The sequence below is a fragment of the Xiphophorus hellerii genome, chromosome 14 (assembly GCF_003331165.1).
Source record: "Xiphophorus hellerii strain 12219 chromosome 14, Xiphophorus_hellerii-4.1, whole genome shotgun sequence".
NCBI classification, from domain to species: Eukaryota; Metazoa; Chordata; class Actinopteri; order Cyprinodontiformes; family Poeciliidae; genus Xiphophorus; species Xiphophorus hellerii.
Genome location: NC_045685.1, coordinates 8,515,709 through 8,531,716, shown reverse-complemented (window position 1 = coordinate 8,531,716; position 16,008 = coordinate 8,515,709). Strand labels below are relative to the sequence as shown.

The window sequence follows — 16,008 nt, the reverse complement described above, 5'->3', positions numbered from 1 at the left end:
AGTGTGCTAAAATTGACACTATGCCATATAAACCAAAAATACTCAGGAAGGTTTTGTCTTTTGTATTTCTGTAAACTTTTTACTGCTGCAATACTTGATGTTTGATTCATATATGTGTCACTCAAGACAATAATTTTGATTTGAATTGCAAAAGGGTCAAAAAATTTCAAAAACACTATAAGAAGTAAATAAATAGGTCACTGTCAAGTTTAGCCAAATCGTTAAGGATGCTTAAAATATTAGCCAAAATTAGTCATCCTATTTCAGGACCCTAGATTTCATGTTTCCATGAGCGGAGAAGTCTAAATTAATACTAAACAGTTTGTAGCGGTAAAATTAACAACCATTGAGTAAAGGATCCAATCAGCCTGAATGTCAAGCAACGCACCACTAGATGTACGTCCATATAAAGTTTTCATCAAGTTTTGGGATGTAAAGGGCAGATAAGTAGCAACAATGGCTGGGTGAATGAAAGGGTTGGTGAAGTTGGCTAAACGTCTGCTGTTACTGTTTCTTGTTCATTCTGTTTTTCTCGTGTCGCACCCCGAAGAGGTTTATGATGTCTCCCCACTTTGCTTGACAGTTAGGAATGTTTTCGTTTTTATAGGTATGCTATGCGTTATAGCCTTTCTTCTTTGGTTTTGTCTGCTGAAAGATGCAATCGAGAGAGTTGATGCATGGGAAGAAGGGCAACTATTTAGAATATTTTAATCTCTCTGCCTGTAGAATGACTGAAAATAATGTTCTGCTCCAAATGTGAACCCAAATGTTTGATTAGCAGCTGGTGCCATTTCGTTTTTTTGCTCTATGCGTTCCAGAAACGTAACATATACCATGACTTTTTCGTGTTTATGAACCAACCAGGTGTGCATGAATGCAAAAAACCTTCTGAGATCAGATTGAAAAGGTGAAACTGAATCCGTTTTCAAAAGCTTTTATTTGACTTTTTCTCCACTCTTTTACATGTTTGTAACACCGTACAGTACAACGATATTTAGACTTAAAAAGTGCAGTCCAACTAAAATCTCTCTCTGACACAAAGTGCGCAAAACATCAGACTCTGCCTGCCATGTGCATGATGTAAACTCTGCAGGCGTGTTAAAAAAAGACTAAACCCTTTCAGTGTCAGGGGATAGATGTGCAAACGTTAAGGCCGTGCAGCTCCTGGTTATGAATCAGATCCATGTTGAGCGCTTGAAGAAAACCAATTTAGAGTGATAAATTATTCTAGACTGAACCAAAAATAAGAGCTAAACACAAACAGGAACATTTTTGACATTTAGACAAAGAAGGCAAATAAATACGTATGCGATTTTATCCTGTAAACAAAATTATTTCTCCGTTTAGAACTCAGTATAGTTTATCATTGCCAACTTAAAGTTTGATCCATGTAGTGCTGTTCATTTTAAACAAAGCATTTGAAAAGAAGTCTGAAATCTCTCTTAGTCTTTTGTCAGTTGTGCAGGACACAGCCTCTTCTAGAGAATAAATAATGATTGGTATTTTGAGGAAAAAATCTGTAATTTCTTGTTAGAAGCATTTCAGTTTGGGGTTTCCATGCTCTGATAATCGCATCACTATGTATGTAGGTTATCTTCTGCTGCGTAGACTTTCTCGGGAAAAAAAAAGGAATGCGTGCGTACTTCAAAACAGCATAATGATATCAACTTCTAACGAAGGTCGGAAGGAGCGAAGGTCGTGAAAGAGTCTCTGTGCTTTAGATCGGTTCCTGCTCCTACCATCTGTCATTAGAATAAAACTACAGATAAAAGACAATCTAAGGAAACAGTTTAAGCCAGTTTTGTCCAGAGAATGTAAAAATGATGGGATTTGTATCTTATATCTGTTTTTGTTTTTTTCATGGGTCATTATTATTATATCACAAGAATCCAACTGAATTATCAACCAACCCTGTGTTATTAGGAAGGGTGTGTGCATACAAAACTCCATCACGTCATTTGTAGAATGAAGTTCAAGGCTAAAGTAACTTGAACATCCCAAAAACAAAAATCATCTTCTTTTCGGCAAGGGCTGAAAGCTTTTAAATTATAGCACCAAAGTCATTTTGGTGACTCAGTTGAACCTCAGTTCATACAAAATTATGCACATATTTAGCTGTTTGTATCCATTTTCTGGTAGTTAAATTGGCAATAAATCCAAGTAGCTGTGCAGATATACTCATAGTTATAAATACAAATTCAGATAATACAGATAAAAATAAAGTTTGTATCCTAGTTTTCAGAATGCATCCAGGTTGGGATTGTACACTGATGTAAACTCGCTGGTGGCGTCCTGGAGGATCTAATATTTCACAGGCTCTGATGAGGGGCGTTGGTTTGTAGAGCAGCGTCCCTCCCTGAGGACAGACAGAAGTTTTTAATGTCATGAAAAAATACGGTACATGACACAGAATAGTTAACAACAGCAACATGTAGCCCCAACTCCTGGTCATTTTTGCAAAAAACACCAAGAAAAGCTAAAGTGTGTAGGGAAAAAAATCTGAATTTCTTAGAAAATCTATCAAGATCCTAAATTTCTTTGCTTAGAGTTTTGTTTCTTTCATGAGAAATATAAAAATGTTCAGAATTACACAAAAAGTAAGACAAAAATATGAGGCAAAATCACCGAATGTTCTCAGCTATGTAAGCTAGGCTACTGAATTTTTAAGCTAGCAGGTCAGGTTCTACTTTTGCTGATGATGCAAGTGTAATAAAATAAAGGTTGTTGCTCTATTTTTGTTTTATGAGGTAATAATCAAATACAGTCTCTTGATGAAGTCATGTAAACTTGGAAAGCCAAAGGTCTCTGACTTTGAATGCAACATGGCTGCTGTGAATTCAGAATATAGTTAAAACTGTAGAAGAAAACTGTTTGCGCTTAGGGCATTTTGTTTCTTACTAAATAAGTTGCGCACACGGTATTGTATAATTATTTGTTTTAGTATTTAGATAAATAGAAGGGAAAAAATACACTGGTTTCACCTTGAATTAGCTTCAGCAGCGATTGCGACTATTAGATAATCCCAAGAATTATCCAAATGGAAATTAAAACAAATTCAACTTAAGTTACTTTATGACACTTGTTGTAGCCTATCTCTAAATTTTTGGATATGAATCTAAATGTAAGTCAGTTATAAGGTTTAAAACCAGTTAAATGTCTTGGCTTAGTAACATTTTGTTCAAGCTAACGGGCCAGTCGCTAGTTTCGTTAGTAATCCCTGTGACATAACTTTAAGTGACGTTTCTCTCCTTCTTGTTCCTTCATGCTGTGTTCAATTTATAATCCGAAATTTTTATTTTGAAGTTTCAAGTTGGAAAAATTAAACAGAAATTAGCCCTCAGGAAGGCATGAGCATGACATCAAATGCAGTACATATACAATTTAGTGAAAGTTGTAGAAATAAAAGGTTTGTGGATCTCATTAAGCTAGTAGTGCACATATATAATGCGTAATCTCCAGCTGTTAACCTGCGTAGATGCATGAATTACCAGGTAGCTCAATGCTGACCCAAGAAGTAAGTCCTAGTGCAGTGGTTCCTAAAGTGTGGGCGCGCCCTCTAAGGGCCATTGCAGGCGTGGGAAGCGGTATGGATGGATGGAGAAAAAAAAACCAGTTACACAAAAGTGTTTCACTGTAAAGATGGTTTGTAGTGTGATTTGTTGCAACCTGAAGTGTGAAATAAACTTCAGTGGAGTTTGAAAACAAAATATCTGTATACGTTTATGTCTGGTTGAACGATGTGTGTGCCCAGTTGATTTTTTCTTTTTCTTTTTTGGGGGGGATTTTTATTGTAATCCAGAGGGGGGCCCAGAAGAAAATCTTTGGGAACCACTGTCCTAGTGGATTTCAAAATTTTCCCCACTAACTGAACTTTTAAGTCCTCCAAGGTTTATCCCAGTCAGGAACCCTTCTTAGATACGGTAATGATTCATCACAGTTTAATTTCTGTCACTGAAGGCATCTGAAAATATACACTTTTCCTGTTACCTGCAGAGTCCAGTCGCGCATTCAAAGTTGTTTTGGCAGAAAGCTCCAGATGGTTTGCTGCTCATGATCCTCCATAGTGGGGTCATGCGGGCAATTCTTTTCAGCATGTGCTCTGTGTGTTCCCCTCTTACGTCTTGGATCTGGTCAGAGCCAGACTGGAGCCGTGATATCAGCGGACCTGCATGTGCCTGGCAACCACACAAAAAAAGAAATGCACAGGAATGTCTGTTAGTTGTTGAAAGTTCATCAGAAAATGATAAACTATCATATTGATTTTGATTTTCTGTCTCTTAAGTTACTGGATTTTGGTGTGTAAGAGCAAAATCAATTTAGGGGCATAAAATTTGAGCAATGTAACGTATTTATTAGATACAACTATAACATCTTCCAATGATGATCATCCGCTTTTTGAAAGATGAACTGAATTTTATATTTGTAACTTAAAACAGTTTAAAATCAGTATGTGTCTCCCCTAAAATAGCCACAAAAGAACTTTCTACATTTCAATCAAATCAATAGTCTCCTTACCTGCTGGGTCAGCAAAAATACTGCAATGCACATCACCACCAATGCTTTTCTGTGAGTGAAGAAGCTTTGCTGTTCCATCCTTTTCAATGGACTTAGAAAGAGTTGGGTCGGTTTCTTTTATCTCTAAAGACCTCTGAACTTATCCTGGACCAGGAGGACTCCTTGATGTCCAATGCTAAATCGAGAACTCAGCAGGAGAACTTGACTGACTCTGGAGGTAAAGCAAAAGTTTTCAAGCTGCAGCTTTGCTGAATGTACAACCCAGATCTGCCTGACTGAGCAAACCTGCGTGGGTCGGGTTCTCCTTTATATAGTAAGGCCAAGATCCCAGAGGGGGGAGAACACGAGGGAGAGACAGAGTTCCAGTCCATACAGTGTAATTATAACCCCACCACCCCTTGCACCCTTGTCTGCCTTTATCTCTCTTTTTTGTGCAGACCATGTTCTGCAGACATGGTGTGTCTGCAGAACAGTGTCGTTGTCATAAATCAAACCATCAACCATGTTCAGCAGACTGGAAAGTTACTGGAAAAACGAAACGATGCTTCCAGGAAGAGACTAACTAATGTTGACTCCATTTTCAGACATAAATGCTAGCCTTATGAGAAGAGCCTCGTACTGCTGTGCATCAGCTACTGCATTAGTCAAATTCAGCTCAACAGTCATATACAATATGCTGTAACAAGTGTGGTTCAGGCGACACAAAGTGACCTCAGCGTGTCACATGCGTACACATGTGTGCGATTCATACATTTAAGTCTTAGCTGAGGAGGCAGGTCTGAGCATGTTGCTGTTTATTTTGTTTTGAGGAAGAATTTGGTCAATTTTACTGCAGTCATTTTTAGGAATGTCCTTTAGTCTCCAAAGCAAACTGACAAAAACAAGAACTTTGTAGCATCTGTGTCCCTAAAAGATAACTGTGAAGATCATTTTGTTCTGTTCATGTCGACTAGGTGGAACAGCTGGATTGTTCCTATAAACTCCCTTTACAATAAGTTTGTTAAACCAACTTATTGTTGGTTTAACAATAACCAACAATAAGTTGGTTATTGTTAAAGTTGGTACTTTAACAATAACCAAATTTATTGTTAAAGTTGGTTAAAAAATACCAACTTTGACAATAAATTATGTAACTTAAAGGGGCACATGCATGAGTTGAAGACATGCAAATTTCATCATTTAAATTCCTGTAAGTTTCGTGTTCACCAAGAAGACTGGCATAAATTGTGTGTGTCATAATTTATCATCAAACATGACTCATCAGAATGACTCTAACAGGCTCCCTGGGATGAGGGCTCCAAATGGAGAAGAGCCTCATTAGCACCTTGCTAATGTCAGGGTTAAAAAGTCTTAAATTCATCTATCTAAAAGTTGGCCATAAAATGTCTTGTGTTAAGAATGTAAGTTAGCCTTAAATATGTTAATCCAGGTCTTAAATTTTTCATGTCAGGACTGCTTACCCATATATATTCTATGTAGTTTTATTCTTGCAGGATTTTTCTATCAGGTCAAGTCAGACATCTTCACTCACTGCATTCTGTGACTCAAGACAGTTAAGGATATCAGTAACAAACTGCTACTGCTTGCTAGCTAGCAAACAAGCCATTAGAAGCTAGGATAGCTCTCTAGCTAGCCAGAGCCACAAAAAGACCCCAGAAATGTTATACTTTTGGTCTTCTGCATTGCTTTTGTACATCTCTGTCGAAATATAGGTCTTAATTTTTTTGTTTAAGTCTTAGATTTGAGTGGGTGAAACCTGCATAAGGTCTGCATTAGGCCAACTCAATATATCCCAGAAAAATATCTGAATCAACAGGACAGAAATATCGACTATTATAAACATGTGCAACAATATGACCAAAGTGCTGATTCTAATGTTCCAAAAAACATTCAAAGGTCACAAAGAACTGTGGCGTTCTCAGAGAGATTTGCCATTATCAGATGTGTCTGATATGAAGGTTGTTCCAGTTTCCCCTCCAGTACTAATATTTGTTAAGAATTTTTTTTTAAAGTCTGATTTCACCATGATTTCTGAGCTTTAAGCTTAACTCAAATTCCACTTTGCATCTGGATTGTTGGCCGGTGTCAGACATGACCACATCTGACTGGCTTTCAGTTCATGTGTCAGCTGTGTGCACGGCGCAGGCTAATGTTCACAGAAATAGGTTACTCAGAAAGTCCCTAAATTTGAAAAGGCCTTGACTAAAGGCCAATATCTCTGATAGCCAATGTGGTAACAGTTCAGCTGCAATAATTTTTGACACTGCTTTTCCCCAGAAATAGGAATAAGAAGTAAATAAAACATAATATGTGGTATTGAGAAATGTATTTTCACTTGAAATGATTTAGATTTGCGTGGGCTAGCCCTTGAGCATGGCAGTTTAGATTTCTACAGACAAAATAATGGATATTCTTATAATGCAGTTTTTATAGTTTCAGGACCCAGACACTTGTTCAAGGGATTACCTGAAAGCCAAGACTACACTGTGATAGTAATAAGACCATGAGCTATTTTCAGTTTCACAAGTATTTTATGCAAATGAGCCAAAGGACTTGATAACTATACTGGACAATTTACATTTTAGTCACAATTTTACTTGTGTACCGGAGGTTGATTGGGATCATGTTATAAGTTACAAAACACCAAGTGGAAAGATCTTGTAATCACCTTTGAATACTAATTTATATGTTAAGTATTGCATTGTATTTGACCTTTCACCTAATTTGATTGCCCTTCTTAAGGTTACTGTAGTGCAGGAGTGTCAAACTCATTTTCATTTTGGGCCATATCAAAAATCTGAATGCTCTTAAAGAGCTGATTGTGCCATAAGATGTTGATAAAACCAATTAAACTGTTAAAATATCAATAAATAGCTGTTGCATGATTTTGTGATTGTTTTAGTGGAGGGTTTTTTGCAATCAAAATTACAGATTGTGTGATGCCAATTTAGAAATGTTTGTAATAATGTATGATGTTGAATGTGTTTTTTTTTTAATTACTCATGTCAATTACGGACTTTAAAATCAAGTAAGGCTGAGGCAATAGTCACTTAAACTCAATATTTTTGACCAATTTTGAGAAACAATTTACAGTCAAATCAGAAAAATGTAGAGATTTGTTGATTTTGTGTGAGTTTTGCAGATTTGCGAAAAACTGGAGGGACTTATTGATGTAACTCGGAGTCTAGAGGACCACATAAAAAGCTATGGTGGGCCAGATTTGGCCCCCGGGCCTTGAGTTTGACACCTGTGCTTTAGTGTGTCCGTGCTGGACTTTTAGGTCCATTCACAACATGATTTTCAAAATATGACAAGCATCAAGTTCAATGCGTTGAAATATTATATTATCCTTGTTTGATATGTAATAAATCCATTCCGTTTTGAAATAATCCTTAGTTTACACATTTGTTAAACTTGTCACCATGTAATGATAGGACACATTAGAGATAATCTGTGAATAAAATCAAGCTCCTCTGGTTCCTCTCTGTGCTCTGATGGCCACCTGAAGAAATACACTGTCAGAAACAGCCAATCAGAGCCAGCAGGAGGGTCTTAGCATCGTCAATCATGCTCGTGTATGTGCTTACCATTGTGGTGAACTTGCTCTGGCCTAACAGAGAGCAAGGGGGAAGTTGTGAACAGCATGTACATGAGCATGATTGACAGCACTAAAGCCCTCCTCCTGGCTCTGATTGGTTGTTTCTGCGGTGTATTTCTGCAAACAGTAGTAGGACCCCAAAGAGGACGCAAAAGAGCTTAAATCTTTTTTTAATTACCCGTCTCATACTGTAATGTAATAGTGACAGTTTTAACAAATATGTAAAAAACAGTTTAAAAAAGTTACATACTCCACCTTCAAACCTTGAATGTAAACTTGTCTTTAATTATTGAAATGCATGTTTGCAACCTTAAATGTTTAAAGTAGTGTTGATTTGTTTAGGTTTTTGCTCTCCCTCACTCTAATGAGTGTAGCTTAGAAAAAAACAAAAACTTTACATTGGCTGTCAAATTGGAAGTTTATCCCATATTATCCCAACTTTGCTTCTGATTGGTTTATGGGATCCACATGACGACTCTTCACATAGCATGATGCAAGAACAGAGCTGAGTCCAGGAGATTCAAGAACGAGCCTCAGAACCCATCTAGAACATTTTGCTTGACCCGGTCAGAATTGGTTGTGATTAATTCCTTTTTTTGTATTGTAGTCTAATTTTTGTATGAATTTCCTATAATATTACAGTAACTTAGTAACTTCCTTTAGCAGCATTTTTTTGTGTTCCAAATACAAAGTGATGAAAAAACCCAGTACATCCAAAAGACCAACCCAAATACGTACAATGGTTGCTTGTGTTGAGATTTTCCCGTCAGCCAAAAGACTGAGGTGTGAAAGCAGATTTCCATTTGGCACCATGAAGGAAGCAACAGCTTGATTGGATCACTCTCAAATGTTAAATTCTTTTGTTCAGGAACTTCAATTATCCAACTCCATCTCCACCTAAGATAAACTGGCGATTACTATCAATACTTCTTTGTCTGACAGGCATAAAACAATAAAAACATTGTACGGAACATTGTCACTTATTCTCAGAATGCGTCTAAAAAGTGACACAGCACTGAGTAAGCACAAAGCTGTTTGACTTTGTTGTTGACTCATTTCATCACCTCTTACATTTGGATGAACAAACACTTCTTGTCTCCATGAACTACCCAGAATAGACTAGGCTGTTCTTTTTGTAATCGCTGGTTTTCTGACTCAGACTGTCTGTTTCCTTCCCTTGCTGGCACCTTCTAGGGGAAACATTTACAGGAACACCCAGACTTCTGTGTGTGTGTGTTTGTGTGTGTGTGTGTGTGTAGGTGTTGGCGTGTGTGTGTGTGTGTGTGTGTGTGTGTGTGTCCCTGTAGTTTCTGACCAATACACCCGTCCGAACAGATCAGGACTAATCCTAGAAAAAAGGCCAACAGTTTCTTGGTGGAAATGTTGGTGAGGAGGAACTGAACATGTTTCACATAGTGACATGAAATCAGGCTGCAGATGGCCATGACCTAGGCCCATGGTTTTTACGTGTCTAATTGCACTCGTGCCCCATGTGTGTTTGTGAAACTACAAACTGTAGATGTGGCCGTTAAGGTGGATACCCGTCAGTGCAGGGAGGTGGGCAAACATTGATGACTGACATTTTTGTGCCCTACTTAGCTTCACGTTTCAGTGCCAAATGGCTGCTAAAAGACCGACCCTGCACATTTTCTGCAGCATAAACCAATATCCTATACCTATGAATAATTTTCGTGGTGGGTATGATTTGATATAAAAAAAAATTGTTAAAAGATCACATTTATGATCTTGTGGTGGGGAAAAAACAGTAGCGAGGTTGAAAAATTTGCTGCAGCATCCTGGCAGTTCCAGGCATATTGAATTTATCCCTATCAAATAAATCAGCGACTGTAATTTGAGATGATTCATCATTCTTCCTATCTTGTATGACCAACATAACCACAAGAAGCATTCTTTCTCATGTTTACTCTCTTCTCCTTTATGTCGATTGCAGAGTCAATGGGTTATCTTCTGAATGTTCCCTTTCTAGATCTAAACATGTGATGTACTTGCCTATTTGTAACCAGTTAACCTTTTCTGCCCTTAATGTGAATGTTACGTCTCATTCCTGAAAGGATTTTCCTGATACAAAGGTCAGGAAGACGGGAGAGTGAGATCAGCTTGTACAAAACAGACACGCAAGATGCAAGCTAGGCTTTTTTGGAGAATATCTGGGTCATTTGAAGTACGTAATTTTGATTTAATTTGCCTTCTTCGAAACTAAATGCTGCGTGCTTGTTCCTGTGCAGTTTTCTGACAGAATGGCACCATCTGGTGAGTTTACTGTGGTACTGCATTAATTCATTTTTGGGGATGAATTTTGGTTAGTTCTTATACATGGTTGGGTTTTAAGATAATCTTGAGAGAGTACTATCTTTTGGTATAGTTTAATATGTTTTACCCCATTGGCTTGAAAAACAATGAGCCACCTAGCCTTTGGGTGGACTTGCTCCCCCCACCTCCAGGTTCGTCCAAAGCATGTGCTCCTTATATAATTCTCTCACTTCTGCTTTTTTATTATTAAGGGGTCACACCTAAATGCTTCAGCTTTAACAGATTTGCATACTCAAAGATAATTGGAGCAAAAAATTAGAAAAATATTTAAGTAATGTTTGTACTGAAAGAAAAAAAAACTCTCTAAGCAGCCACATCTTTTGGACTGCTGAGTTAAATTTAACTTGTTAGACTCAACTGAGATTACTGCCTGAAATACAATTTTAAAAAATTGTAAAATTCACCAACAACCTGAATTAGTCTGGTAAAACTGAACCCGTTACCTCAGCTTCTCCAGCTTGAAACTTTTTTGGAAAAACAAAACATTTAACGTTTTATTTAGCACTGCACATCTAGGCTCTACAAGAAGTTATTAAAGTTACTTTAAAAGGCCCTATCGGGCCTTTTTGGCCTGTGGGACTCCGGAAGCAGCTGATGGGTACTTTAAAAAAACAAGAAACATTAATTTAAAAAAAATCAAAATTACAGACAACGCAGCATCTTCATGATTGTTACAAAACAGTCTTCAGTCAGAAGCTTCTCCAATATGCCAATACAGCATTACAGGAATCATCTGCCCACAGCTGTTAGCATCTACAACTCTGAAGAAAATATGAGTTAAAATGTTTAAATTTCCCTCTGGGAGTAATAAAGTACTTTTGAATTGAATAAACCATTCATCTTGTAAAGAATTGATTGCAGATATACCCTACCAATGTCTCCAATGATGATCAGAAGTGAAATTGGTCACCTGAAACAAGTGGGAGCCATCATTTCTATACTTTTAACATTTAATGCAAGTCAATTGAGTTGTAGCATCTCATCTCCAAGTATCTTTGTATTAAATAATAAAAAGGAGAAATATTTGAGAGAATTCTAATTTTCTTAGAGAGTCATTCTTTTAGGATAAAATTGTTCATCCCAAAGTTGATGACTTAGCAAGGACATCATGACATGCATTTTAAAGAAGGAAAGGGCTTTTACACCATACAAATGAAACATTTTTGGTTTTGGACAACACACACAGATAAGGCTTTAGAAAATATGCTTTTTATTTTATTAATCATTTTCACTTATAATAAAAATTGCACTCTTTTCTCCCGTCTTTTTAACATCCAACACCGTCATACCTCCTCGTCATATTCAGTTGGCGTCCTCTGGGACACCCCAGTGGCAGCACAAAGTTTTCTTCAGGAGATTCTTTTCATTAATACATCCAAAACAGCAAAAAGTTCAGTTTGTCAACAACAATGTAACCCTGCAACCCCCCCCCCCCCCCCCCCCCCCCGAGTAGTACATCCAACATGGCTGATGCCTTGTCCATTAAAATACCCCCCACCCCACTTTATCTTTGGTAATATAGTATAACAGAGGAACCTGGCCTTCAGTGGTGCCACATCATCCAGAGCTTTCTTTTTATACAAAAATATTTTTCGGTCCACTTGAGCCCTGTTGTGAAGCACAGATCAGATTTAAAATGACACCGGACAAAAAAGGAAGTAAACACACACACAGAAACTGCCTTTAAAGTGCTTTAACAGTGATTGGAAACTTCCTGCTTTCAGTCTTGAACTAATCACACTAAGCCCTGTTCAACTTTTCCTGGGTCAGTACCTTAGTGCTGAGCAACTGAGTCATTGGGCACTGCCTCAAGTCCTTAACGACACGTACAAGACTCGGCCACCATGTCCTCCAGTTCCCTGTAGTCCACCTTCTTCTTGTAGACAACCAATATGCTCATGGGCATGTACTTGTAGGGAACACAAGACGGTGGAGGGACTTCCCCGACTCCCAGCTCTTTGATGAGTGTCTGGATGATGGCGTGGTTGGGCGAGTGGTAGCCATAGTGGAGCACCCTTGGGCAGTCCCCTTGGCAGTATCTGGGGTTGTAGACCCGGGGAGCAATGAAGTAATGACCCAAGCCAAGTTCATTGAACGCCAGGTTGAAGGAGTGGAGCTTACAGCGGTTCTTTGGGACTTCAGTTTTGCGTTTGTAGTTCGGGATGTCGGAAAAGATGGATGCTGGAGAGGAGGTGGAGGAAGACAAGGAGGAGGCGAGAGCATCTTTCAGCTCATCCAGAGAAGAATCTTTGGAGGACTCCTCTTTGGAGCTACGCCGGCGGCGAATCGTAGGCTGCTCCCACCACCCGACTCGCCTCATTAGGTTTTCCCCCTCAGCCCCGAGTAAGTCCCCCATCCACTCCTTTACCTTCCTCTCTTCCTCCAAATACAGAAGAAGAGAGGGGACTTCCAGTTGAGGCTCACCGCTCCAGCGCCTTCTACCCCAAAGAGGAGTCCACCATGACGAGGGACCGGCGTCCCCGTCAGCAGGTTTTGTGCACCAATACTGGGCGATGAGGGTGAGGTGTCCTTGCTCACCCTGATCCTTTTCTTGCAAGATGTGGGCACTGACATGTGCCGTGATGTCCGTCTCCGTCCAACGCTGGTGGGGCTCCAGGGTGACCAGGCTGCTGGTGCCTAGTGAGGTGATCTGAGCCCTGCAGAGGGGTGGCTCTACAGCTTGGGTGGTGCCAGAGGGTATGGAGGAGGTGCGCAGGTGGACAAATGAAGCTCTGACAAGCTGCTCTGAGGGTAGAGTGTCCACTTTGTATTGTACAGTGAAGGTATAGGTGAGATCTGAGAGAAATTGAGAAAAAAATGTTAATTTTCTTTTCTTTATACAAGAACAAAATCAGCCTCAAATTAGAACTTCAGGATCGATTCTCTTATTTGGGCCTTTGATCTAGATTGAGCAATCAGTGTTCTAGAAAAAGGAAAGAAAATGTATGCCGATCCTTGCCTGTTAGAGCAATCTTGATCCACAGTTTTTCACACTTCCTAAAGGGCTTTCAAAGACTCTTGATTTTTGCTGCTTATTTGTATGAATGCAAAATAGCAAGCAGTGCAAAGTGGATAAAAAGGGTGCAAAGGAAGTCGTTTTTATGTTTATAAAACCTATGGGGCTGAAGAAGAGGACTCAAAGAAGAGGACCGGAAGGGGTGACTGATCAACCAAGACAGGATTCATCCTCCTTCAACTGATAAACAATTGCATTTTCATCTGTAGCCAAAGTCTCAAGATGAAATTTAAAACAAGACTTAAAATAGATTTTAGTACCCATCATCACTTGAACACCAATAAGGATGAGTCAGGATTAGCAGGAAAAGGACTAATGAGATATGCATTTTCACAAAGGATTTAACCAATGTTCAGTTCAAGTCATCACTGAGCTTGATTAAATTTGTTCTGGATTTGCCTTGTAATTATTTGAGGGGTTCTTGGATCTCATTCTACTGACCAATAAACATAAAGACAGAGTTACTTTGAAAGAGTCAGTAACCTTCTTTCAGTACAACCATAGGTGGAATTGGCAGTCAATGGTGAGACCACTGGTGATACAAGCTGCCTTCAGATACCCAGGGTTGGTCAAATAGACTTTGAGGATTAAGATGGAAACAGCAACCAATACAATCAATCCAAATGCAAAAACCAGTAGCGCGAGTTAGTTTATATGGTCAGGAGCTAAGCTAACTGCCATTGGTAAATAGGCAAAATACAATTCTCTTTATTCTCAAACACTGTAGGAATATGTTCACTGCATTAAGTTAGACAGAACTGTGAATATCAAATATTTAGTTTGAAGCAAATTCTCAAAAGTGCAATTTATTTTTTTTAAATTGTGCTACGATGCAACACAGCCATGCTGGATTTGGTTAGAGTTGGGAAGAAACCTCCTTTGCATGAAATTCCAACTGCTTTGACTGTTCTCTTAATAGTCCAGCTTCAAAACCTTAAAAGTTCACTTTTGTGTACAAATTGAATTCATAACCATAATATCCTTCAATTTTTCCCCATTCATAATAAATTGAAGTAGGACATTTTTCCTAGTTTTTGGGTTGATAAACTGAACTACTACTCTTTCAAGCCTTCAACAGTTGGTTTAGATGCATTTTAACCCTCTTGGCCCTGCTGCTTCAAAGTTGCAGCCGTTTTTTGGTGGTAGTGGTGGGGGATGGGGTTACTTTTATGAAGTGACAGTCAGGATATATTTTCCTCACAATAAATTGAAAAAGAAAATTGGCTCGAAAACTTATGATAGACTTTGTACCCAGATATTAAACTTGAATTATTTTAGGCTCAAGATTTTTCCAATCCAACCATGAATAGTAGAGCTTCGCTAAAAAAAAAATAAAAATGGACAAAATATTTGTTCCTTCACCTCCTGAAGCGGGCAGGTAGTGGACCGAGGACGCCGCGGGTCTCACAAGGCGCACCGTGTTGGAGCCGAACTTCCGGTGCTGCTTGGGTCTGCCGTCTGGTTCGGCTGCGCTCCTGTACAAATTGAGCATGAACTGCAGGTTCTGATCGGCCTTCTGCTCGTCCGTCAGCGGCCGGTGGTGCGCGCCTCGGTGACTCCGCCGGCTGCGCTTCGGCGCGGGCTGGCGGGAGGCCATCTTTCGCCCGGTGAGGACTCCGGTGCAGGTGGAACACAGCAGGTAGATGAAACAGGTCAGGACGCAGACACGCAGAAAGCCGTGCTTTGCGCGGGTCGCCTTCATTGTTCGTGGATACAACCTCTGGTGCTAGCGAGCTCCACCAACGAGGCTATAGTCGGCAACCATCCTCTGCACGGCCGAGGGCGTGACTTACAGGCGCACCTGACGGCTGGCCATGTTTTACGTTTTCACTGCACTTCCTGCTCCAATTAACGGGCGATCCCAATTAACCACTCGGAGGGGAGCGATCAGCCAACGAGAACGCAGGGAAGCCACGTGAGTGTTGCGTAAAGGTGCGTAAAATATGGTAAAACTCCCACATTTTGAGGCACTTTTGGGAAAACATTTGTGGACTGGAAGGAGACACAGAAAAACCCAACTATGTTGATTTTTTTTTTTTTACCCTAGGAAAGGCACTATGAGCTTTTTTTTTTGCATAAAAACTAGATGGGTTGACACACTTCTGACCATAGCAGCAACACCAGTTTGGAACCCTCAGTAGATCTTGTCTGGTTCTCAAATGATTTAATACAAATCAGTTCAAACTGAACACATCTGGGACCAATTTGGATATTTGAACTGTTGCATAGTTCGAACCAGCTAAGTCCAGAATCAAACAAAAACAAACAATTAACATGTGACCACTATGAGACATCCATGCTTACTTCTTTGATAGTTATGTTTTTCTGCTTACAGAGATTTTCTTGTTATACTCATACTCAATAGAGGATTATGCATTGTCTTTAAAATACGTCACTGCATTTGGTGTTTGCTGTAGGACACAATAACAGTTCCTGTCTAGAACCAGGAAACTAACAAAAATATGCAACTTATCACTGTGTGTTAGCTAAAGCAGGGTGTGTAAAAAAATCACAATTTTATCTCACTGAATAACATGATAACTTGACA

General features: G+C 39.2%; 2 protein-coding genes across 2 annotated transcripts; both read right to left on the bottom strand.

Moving 5' to 3' along the window:
- Positions 1 to 918: 918 nt before the first annotated feature.
- leap2 (liver-expressed antimicrobial peptide 2) lies at positions 919 to 4,814 on the bottom strand. Its single transcript, XM_032581985.1, has 3 exons — positions 4,516 to 4,814; positions 3,988 to 4,175; positions 919 to 2,356 (listed from the first exon to the last, which is right to left on the bottom strand). The coding sequence occupies exons 1-3, from the start codon at positions 4,591 to 4,593 to the stop codon at positions 2,302 to 2,304; spliced, it is 321 nt and encodes a 106-aa protein (XP_032437876.1). The 5' UTR covers positions 4,594 to 4,814; the 3' UTR covers positions 919 to 2,301.
- A 6,868-nt stretch (positions 4,815 to 11,682) lies between these two features.
- Positions 11,683 to 15,667, bottom strand: bmp15 (bone morphogenetic protein 15). Its single transcript, XM_032582274.1, has 2 exons — positions 14,823 to 15,667; positions 11,683 to 13,240 (listed from the first exon to the last, which is right to left on the bottom strand). The coding sequence occupies exons 1-2, from the start codon at positions 15,160 to 15,162 to the stop codon at positions 12,261 to 12,263; spliced, it is 1,320 nt and encodes a 439-aa protein (XP_032438165.1). The 5' UTR covers positions 15,163 to 15,667; the 3' UTR covers positions 11,683 to 12,260.
- Between the last annotated feature and the right edge of the window lie 341 nt (positions 15,668 to 16,008).